Genomic DNA, 9,768 nt, shown 5'->3' with positions numbered 1-9,768 from the left:
GATGGGGTCAAAAGGTTCTCGATTGGCGTCCGCGGACCGGGAGACGAGCTGTCAGTAGGCCTCCAACAAGATGGAGCGACGACCTAGTTAAGATCGCGGGATCGCGGTGGATGCGAAAAGCACAAGACCGGTCTGAGTGGAGAGCCTTGGGGGAGGCCTATGTCCAGCAGTGGACGTCTTTCGGCTGACATGATGATGATGACATTAGTAGCACAAACTTTCCACCCTGGGTCATGCATGATTCAATTTGTTCGACTATACAACGAAAAAGACATGCAGGTGGTAGGACCTTGTGCAAGTTCCGCCCGGATTGCTACCACCATCTTGCTCGTTAATCCTGCCGTGAAACAGCAGTGCTTACACTGTTGTGTTTCGGCGTGGAGAGTAAGGCAGCCGGTGAAATTACTGGCACTTAAGGTATTTCATCTTAGGCCTCTAGGTTGGCAACGCATCTGCAATACCCCTGGTGTTGCAGATGTTTATGGGCGGTGGTGATCTCTTACCACCAGGCGACCCACTTGCTCGTTTGCCTTTCAGTCGAATAAAAAAAGAAAGACATTCCTGGCAACACATCTTCGCACAGTTTTGCAGGGATATGTGCAAAAAAACTATGTAAAAAGCGTGGTAGTGGGCCAAATTTTGTGCCGCTGAGTATATTTTTAGGGCTCCGTACCTCAAAAGGAAAAAACGGAACCCTTATAGGATCACTTTTTGTCCGTCTGTCTGTCTGTCTGTCAAGACCCTTTTTCTCGGGAACGCGAGGAGATATCAAGCTGAAATTTATATCAAATACTGAGGTCTACTCTCCCTTGGAGCTGTGAAAAAATCAAACTTCTCTAAGCCAATGCAATCAAAAGATGCAGCCGTTTATGCTGCAAATTTCCGCAAATTTACGAAACTCGCAAATAATCAAAACCTACAAGGTACTTCCCGTGAACTCAGAATCTTGAAATTTGGTATGAAGGTAGTTATTATAACACAACCAACTAGAAAAGTACTGTCTGTAAATATCAATGACCAATATAATCTGACCCCACACTGCGTACATTTTGCTTAGGAGTAGGGCTCTGCATACACTGGATGTATTAAAGTCACTCGGAAAAAGCGAGAAATATCTTCCAAGACACGATTCCCGGTTACTTACATACCTATAAATGTGTACGGAACCTTCGGTGCGCGAGTCCGACTCGCACTTGCCCGGTTTTTTTCCTTTTATCAAACCATTTGTTTCCTGGCTCACCATGGAACAGTCTTATAGGAAGTTTCCTTGAAGTTTCATAATAAACTCTATTGTCACTATTACTATTTGTATAGGTACCTACTATTCTATTACTTTTTTCATCAAAAGGTTTAGTCAGCAGCATTAATATCTGCCACACCGGAGCGTGCAAAAATATCTGACATGTCCTTCCGACCCTAGAAATAGAGTCGTATCAGATATTTATGCACGCTTGTTGTGTCAGGTATTGGTGCTGGTGAATGTACACCCTTCTTCAACAAATGGCTACTTTAAACTGTAATCTGTAATTTTTGTCTGAAATAAAAAGTAAACTCGAGTCGCAAAATAAAACACGAGATCGAATCAGAATGTATATACAGCAATTAGCACTACACTTCACATCACATGAAACTCATAATAACTTGATTGGCTAATATTTGGAAGATGGTCTAGCACTGCTATAGTGACAAACTATAAAAAATAAATTGGTGCTCTTGAATACAATTATTATTGCTTTTCTTTGTTATTGTGGAAGTTTATTACCTATTTTATTTTATAAATTAACTCTATTGCTATTGATGGACATTCAAGTCTTAACAATATTTACATTTTAGTGGTACATATAAGTACGAGTAACTTTGAAAGTTCTTGAAAATACCTAGTATTCAGAAAATGGTTTATTCATTAAGCTTATATCTTCATGTTCATGTAACACTAGATTTTTCATCACAGTTGCTGGTAAACAGTGTCGTAACATGCAGGCTACCTTGGTTGCAACCCCCCAAATAAAACCCTCGACCTTGATGTGCTTGTCATGAAACCCGTGGTCGGTAAATGAGTCATCGCCCGTTCTGTTACTGCTGCGCGCGCAGCAGAAGGGCCACACGCACACGCACGTTGCGGCGCATGCTGCGGGAGGGGCAGGGCGGCGCTGCCAAGAGCGCAGGCTAAGGTATCGGCAATATTTGGAACAATTTACAAGATTTCATATTTCTAAGACTATAATTTGATTCGTTCTCTGTATTCTGTTTGGAAAGAGAAAAACGCTGATATTTTTAAAATTTCGCTACAACTATTAATTAATTTATTACAATTTTTTAAGATGTGCTTATTCTAAAAGGGCATAACTCCAAAACTACGACACAATAGATCCATTACTTTTGTCTAGTCTCTCAAAAAAAAAGATCACGTAAATCTGACGTAGACGTTGCATAGAGACAATATCAAAATTATGACAGCTCCTTTTTCTGGTGATAAAGGCAAAGGAAACATATCTATTCTGTTGTAGTGTTGGCAAATTCAGACATATTTTTTCAATTTTTTGTATTTTTTTTAATATGGAGAAATCAATTATAATAAATATTTTCCCATGTTCAGGAGGCAAAACTCTTTCGATTCCTGTAGTAATTAAAAGATGTTAAAAAAATGAAATCTTGTCAATTATATTTTTTTCTTTTACAAATAAAACATTTTACTCGCAAATGTGATGAAAAACATTTTATGTCGCACGGGCGGTACTAGAATTACGAACATCGACCTTCGACTTCGGGCTTCTAATAGACTCTCGTTCGTAATTCCTTATTTACCGCCCTTAAGACACAATGTACTATAATTTTAAGTTACACTACACAAGCATCCCAAGTTACCCATATTTATTTATTTAGCATATTAGTTTTATAGCCAGACTCTAGGCAGACTCGTATTTTTTTAAAAAATGGAACAGACCATATAATAGGTGACTTTGAATAAATCAAAATTCTATTGTTGTAAAAAAAAATGTGTATGTAGTTATATTTAATGTAATGTAATGTGAATGTAACTGCCTGATTTCGACTTTTAACTGAAATTAAACCTTCTACATGTACGTCAACGTAAAAGTAGCATGTTTAACATTAAACCTATGTTTTTTTTAAGGTTATGTGGGGCTTATCATTTTTTTACTTTACACAATGTGTTATTTTTAATTACCTTTAACTTTATGGGAACATTTAACAGGTCAATTTAATTTAATTTCTTCATGACAGATGACATTAGTGGCCTAACTCTTGATGTTTTTAAAGGATCATCAAGAATTTAGATAGTTAATTATGTGCATTTAAGTGTGGTTTTCAATTGATGATGATTTTTTTAAAATCTGTAACTAAACAAATAACTTTGAACTTTAAAGTGTTAAAATTCATAAATAATTTAGCAAAAGAACAATAATTGTGAATTTCAATTTGTACCTATAATTTAAAAAAAAAATATTTAGCCAAAAAGATTATTAGTAGGTAGTTTTTATCTATGAACTGACCAGGCTGTAGTCACAAAAGTGAATTTTGTGCTTTAGCCAAAGAACATGCAAATGCAATCCTTTGTGGTTCACGGATATTATTATATGATCATCCAAATTTACAACACGATACGCCGCAATGATCAAATACTTTATTGAATCAGGCGTTACTTTGCGGAGGTCCATATCAATGAACTAAAATAATTTCCTTGCTCACCCGCGACCTTACGATAGCCATCGTAAGGTCGCGGGTGAGCAAGGAAATTATTTTAGTTCATTGATCAAATACTTCTCTCTTTAGCTTATCTGTCTCTTAACCAGGCTAAGAAATATCTCTCCCACATACATGTATTTCAAAGTTAGCTCAAAGGATACAAATTCGATTGTAATAAAGTGAAAACTGGACTGGTTAAGGGATTGAATGTTATTAAGCCAAACATAACCTCTAAAATAGACTAATACTAATGAACGCTAGTAACATAAAGTAATCGTGGAGTTATCTGCTTTCCGGTTTAGGCTTGGGCGGTTTGAAGATCATCATCTTGTTTTTCTTCTTCTTTTTCTTCTCCCCGCCGCTACCAGATTGGAAGGTTTTCCAACTGTCTACGCGGTTTTGTCGAGATTCCTGGAAATGTAAATATGTATATGACAGAGCAAAGTTGTTAATGACCATGTATGTGTTTGTATATGTATGTTTTCATCCCTAGAGTCTAGGGCCTAGACAGTTTTGAATATAGAGAGAGGGGCTGTTTCACCACCCATTGATTAATTTTATTTGACAGATAAATGTGTTGCCGTCCCCGTCTATTCAAACAAAGCAAACAGAGACGGCATCACATTTATCCGTCAAACAAATTTAATCAATGGATGATGAAACTGGGGGTTAATATTACTACAGAGTCGAAACACCAAATTTGTCTCGGGATAATGGATGAGTATCCCAATACATTTTTGATGTGTGTACTTCTGAGCAAAAATTCGATCAAACAGATTTGAAAATGTTTCTATGCCGTTGATAATAATTGTGTTCACATATTTTTGACCAAATTTTTGGTCAAAAGGATAAGAACTCGACTGTTTGCATACTCGTATTAACCTCGTAAGTCCTCGCGTACGGTATAAAGCTCAAATCAGTTGTAAGAATAATTGTCAGGTACAATTTTTTAATGAAATGAGAACTTATTGAAATAATTTCCAAAATCGCAAAATTGGGATTTTTTCGACTGAATTTTAAAAAGAACCGGCCAAGTGCGAGGTGGCCACGCTCCAACAATATGAGTTCAACAGGGGTTTACTAAGCAAGCGCCGGATGCAGCGGAAAAGCTAGCAACACAATGGTACCTCAAAATTCTTCGCCCACTCCTTTTCCATAGTGAGCTGTTCTTCCTGTTCGATCTCGGCCTCTCGCTTGCGCTTGCGCTCCTCCTGGTCGCGGGTCTCCAAATGTTGCCGCTTGCGCTCCATGTCAGCGAACAACTGTGCATACATTACGACATGTATTATAAGTGCGAATGTGTGTATTTATTATTTCACGCTAAAACCTAAAGCCTTTCCACCAGAGATGTGCTATGCACCCTGGGGCGAGTAAGGGTTCTGGCGCGCTTCTGCAGACGCAAACTAGCAGCTGGCTACCCTGGAATTGACCCACCACAAGCCAATGTATGCAAAGGATGTGAAAGCTAGGTATGCTACAAAACTATGAAACCTTTTCCAATAATGCTAAGTTATATCGCCGTTCGAGGAAGATGCGCTATGAAGACGAACAGCCGCGAGGTAGGTAGCTGTGCGAGGAAGTCGCAAAATATATCAACATGTAAATACCTTCATAGTCATGACATAGACGGCGTGTTTGAACTTGATGGGATCATCTTCAGGGATGCCTTCAGCTTGGCGTGATTCCTTTTTCTGTTTCTTTTTCTTCTGCTCTATCTGAAATGTTATTAATTGACATCAAGCAAAGATTTATAATTTGACAATGACAAATTAAAAAAAGATTATATTTCCATTATGTATGTGTATTAACATTTATGTGTATTGTGTTTTACGTGGTTGATTTTTAAATTACAGACATACCAAGTAACTCTAGCTAACAAGCTAAAGAAAAAGCATAGCACTGTCTAGTCTGTACAGTAGACAGGATGTAAACAAAGTTCAATAGTATCAATAATTGAAATCAATGAGGGTTTTCATAGAGGCGAAATATCGCCAGATGGCGTTAGTATCGAGAGGTCCGTTTGACGTTTGGTCGTGATTGATTAATAGTACATTGTGTCTTAAGGGCGGTAAATAAGGAATTACGAACGAGAGTCTATTAGAAGCCCGAAATCGAAGACTGAGGGCTTTAATGAGTCGATGTTCGTAATTCTAGTACCGCCCGTGCGACATACAATGTTTTTCATCACATTTGAAAGTAAAATTTTATATTTGTAAAAGAAAAAATATAATTGTTCCAAATATTGGCGATACCTTAGGCTGTGCTCTTGGCAGCGTCGCCCTCAACCTCCCCCTCCCTCGGCATGCGCCGCAACGTGCATGTGCATGTGGTCCATGTAGTCCTGCAGCAGCGCGCGCAGCACCATCAGTACGGGCAATGACTCATTTACTGACCACGGGTTTCATGACAAGCACATTAAGGTCGAGGGTTTTATATGGGGGGTTGCAACTAAGGTAGCCTGCATGTTACGACACTATTTACGAGCAAGTGTGATGAAAATAACTAAATGAGCCAATCGCAAGCAAAAAAAACTTCAAATGGATCTCACGATACCAACGCCATCTAGCGGTATTTCGCCTCTGTGAACGCCCTCATTGAGATAAATTTATTTCCCATGTGTAATATATCAAAAGAAAGTATTTTTGGGGCTATAAATTGCTCTCACCATGTGTTCAGTGCGTTCCTTAGCCTCCTGATAAATATTCATACACTTCTTCCTAGTGTCATCATTTTCTAAGGTTTTCCAAGCCCTGTTTACTATCTCAAACGCCTGTTGCGCCCGCTCAGAGTCATCCTGTAAATTAAACATTATTTAATTTAAAAAAGTGAAAATTATTTTATTTTTAGTTTTGGACTTATTTTATAAAGTTACAATTAACTAAACTAACTAAACATAATAATTTATATGAATAAATTGGTAATCTCAATGCAAATATTAAATCTTCGCGAATGGACTCATACTCTATTCGTTCTAACATGATTCAAATGACACATGATGATCATGTTACTTTGTGAGGCGGTAATTATTTTTTTATTCTTTCCAACAGAGACATAATGCTTGAAAAAATAAAATCACATTAAAACTGCTGATTGTTTAAATATTTGAACTCAAATTTGCTAACAAATTGTTAAGTTACTGCACTGCAGTTAGGCACTGTGTTATATTAACTTACTTTCTTTAATGAACACCCTTACACAATGTTGTTTCAAAAGGTCGCAATTGCTAGAGGTGAGGGTTATCGGTAAAAATAAAAGCGGTAAAATAAACGAACTTATTATTAATTTGCAATATTGTTCGTCAGTCGGAAAGTGACACTCCAAGTGTTGAATAAATTATATTTTAAAATTCGAAATAAGACTTTCAGTTCTATAGTGTAACGTTTAAACCAACAAATAATGCTATTGCCACTTTTAGCACTGGGTACATGCAAAAGTATCAATAGTTTGAGTAACTCCTCTAAGGAGCCTAGTAGGAGGGACTCTAGTTACGGCAGTTTGGCATCTGGCATTTGAATCATCTCAGAAAAAACATAATATAAATGAAGCAGAACTTTCATGTGTTAATTGAATTATTTCTTGCTTTAATAAAATTAAATTAGGAGTAGTTTTTGCCCATGTTTACTACTTCAGTTGCATTGCATTTCACTAGGAAATATTCAATTAGTATTACATATTAGTACATATACAAAGTTAAAGTTACTAATTTTGTTTTGAATCAGCTGGTCCACAAATGTTAGGTGTACCAATATTTATCAATCCATAAATTCAGACAGTAATGAGTAAAGAGGTGGTATTTTTCATCTCAAATTCTGGTAATGTAGGTAAACTGAAACTTTTTAAGAATATAATTTTGTTAGGCTATTCTTCTACAAAGTCAAGTTTCTTTGGAAAAAATGCTGAAGAATTGGTGCTACCTCTAAAAAGTATTTTATATTGGTATGCAGTTTGTATGAAATTCCCAAAAATTGCCAGGCATTACATAAAAATATTTCCCAGAAGCAATCTCTATCATTTCTCCTACTTTATCACTCTCTCAGGCATCAATCCCATTTCACCCGTTCCTTACCTATTGACTGGAGCTTTGGGGACGTCCACCGAATGTTATCCAATCCATCTGTGGATAAAAACGAAATGTTGACGGTTGTAACCGCCTAAACTAATCAAAAGGAATCCCGCGTATCGTTTTGTACAATTAAGGACATGACATTTCAAAATCAACCATTCATAGCATAGAGAAACAGTTTCTATTCCAGTAAAAAAAATGTTCTAGTCAGTTTAGCCTGCATTTAATTTTTTTTAAATTCGTAAAAAGTGCTGAAACTGCATAATGTTGTGAAACATTAGTCTGCAGTTAAGATTTTTTAGATTAACAACCTGCCCCGATGTCTACATGAAAAGGTAATGTTGGCAATATTAAGATAATACCTCCAGTTGTCTGAATAGTAGTTGAATAAGCTGTTTGAGCTCACCATGTTTTTGTCTGGATGAACCAAGATGGATAGCCTGCGGTACTTCTTCTTGATTTCATCGAGAGATGTTTCTGGTTCAATTTGTAGCACCTCAAAGGGATTCAGGTTGAAATAAGTAGATCCTGGTCGAAGAAGCCTGTCTATCTGCTGCTTTGGTGTCAATACTGAGTCTCGCTTCTCTATTTCTTTCACCTGAAATTTAATAATTGGGAGTATGAAACTTATGCTAGTTCCATTGTTTCCTGCAAATATTTTTTAGATACGACCCAGTGGTTGAAGCTTTTAGCATTCATTCCATATGATTAGTGTAAATACCGCAAACAGGGTTTATCATGCTAAAACACAAGTAATATTTACCTCGATGTTTCAACTACATTAAATTGTGATTGGTTTTATGGCGTCTTTTTGTATTATTTATTTCAACCCCAAATTTGTTACAATTGAAAAAATGGAGTGTAAATCTTACTTAGTTTGGCTTATGTACGAAAAAGGGAACTGTTACACTGACGAAACATTATTTGTTCAACATTTGTTTGACCTAGTGAAAGATTGGACAAATGATAAGTTTTCCAAACGTTTTGAGTCATTATGATATTCTGCTTTATAATAATTCCACCACATGACATGTTGTCATACAAAAATTTGGCACTACGTAGTTAGTTGTCAAAGTGAGACATTGGCGAACTACCTGGCAAGGCTATTTGTGAGTGACCTGTATATGTTATTTAATTTTGACAACCAGATAACCTGAAAATCGAGGTCCTGGTTAAATCTCCAGTTACCACCAGTTAGTGTCACCACGTAATTAAGTTTTTATTGCTAGTTTTAGTGTTTTAGTCTTATTACTGTACAGTGGTAGTACTGATGGAACCAAATAAATCTTTCTTTCTTTCTTTCAGTTGGGGCAGATAAACATATTATTTAATGAATAATATGAATGATTGTTTTCGAATCTTGGACGTTTAATATGTACCTATTTAAGCATGTATTTATCTACATAGGTCAATGGCGTCAGTTGTTCTATGATATTTATATTTTACAAAGGGATATACATTAATATGGTCTCCCATAGCCAATAAAACTGAAATCGAAGCAAAAACCTGAACAACAGCTCTTGCTCACAATCCCACGAAAATATTGTTAATGTCATGTCATTATTGCCATTTCGAAGTACCTAACCTAACACAAGCCAATTAAATTTCTTTAAGTAGGTACTTGAAATTTCTTGTAAGAAGTATTTTAATTACTGAAAATGATTACAGGGTAAGTAAATAACTAACCTCAGAATAAAACTCGTCGAACGATTCCACCTCGCCTACTGGCACTGAAGACATTTTTACGTATTCAATTGTTTACACGTTACAAGAAAATCGTACCGAACAATGTGTTATTCGCTCATTTTAAAACTTAGATACGTGATAATACTTAAATTCCGTTTTCGTTCTGCTTCGTTATTAGATCCTCGCGTCACTTTACTTTACAAGGTTGTCATTAGTATCTCTTATTAGTCTGTGGTTGTCATAGTTCTCAGTATATAAAAAAGGTACTTTGACTCTGTGGTCATAGTGGAAATAAAGTGAAATTGATTGAATGA

The 9,768-nt window shown here is 36.4% G+C and overlaps 1 protein-coding gene across 1 annotated transcript; it reads right to left on the bottom strand.

The window, feature by feature from the left end:
• Positions 1–1,577: 1,577 nt before the first annotated feature.
• Positions 1,578–9,696, bottom strand: LOC141427451 (dnaJ homolog subfamily C member 8). Its single transcript, XM_074086931.1, has 6 exons — positions 9,455–9,696; positions 8,175–8,366; positions 6,371–6,499; positions 5,313–5,420; positions 4,833–4,967; positions 1,578–4,116 (listed from the first exon to the last, which is right to left on the bottom strand). Exons 1-6 carry the CDS (start codon positions 9,506–9,508, stop codon positions 3,988–3,990), a joined length of 747 nt encoding a protein of 248 aa, XP_073943032.1. The 5' UTR covers positions 9,509–9,696; the 3' UTR covers positions 1,578–3,987.
• Positions 9,697–9,768: the final 72 nt, after the last annotated feature.

The sequence above is a fragment of the Choristoneura fumiferana genome, chromosome 4 (assembly GCF_025370935.1).
Source record: "Choristoneura fumiferana chromosome 4, NRCan_CFum_1, whole genome shotgun sequence".
Lineage (NCBI taxonomy): Eukaryota > Metazoa > Arthropoda > Insecta > Lepidoptera > Tortricidae > Choristoneura > Choristoneura fumiferana.
This window is presented reverse-complemented; position numbering and strand designations above follow the sequence as displayed.

Bases quoted from the DNA above. Each gene is read 5' to 3' on its own strand.
- LOC141427451 (XM_074086931.1), bottom strand. From the start codon at position 9,508: ATGTCTTCAGTGCCAGTAGGCGAGGTGGAATCGTTCGACGAGTTTTAT. The intron at 6,500-8,174 runs GTGAGCTCAAAC...TTTAATTTACAG, and splicing joins TTCATCCAGACAAAAACATG to GATGACTCTGAGCGGGCGCA. The intron at 4,117-4,832 runs GTACCATTGTGT...TTACATTTCCAG, and splicing joins AGTGGGCGAAGAATTTTGAG to GAATCTCGACAAAACCGCGT.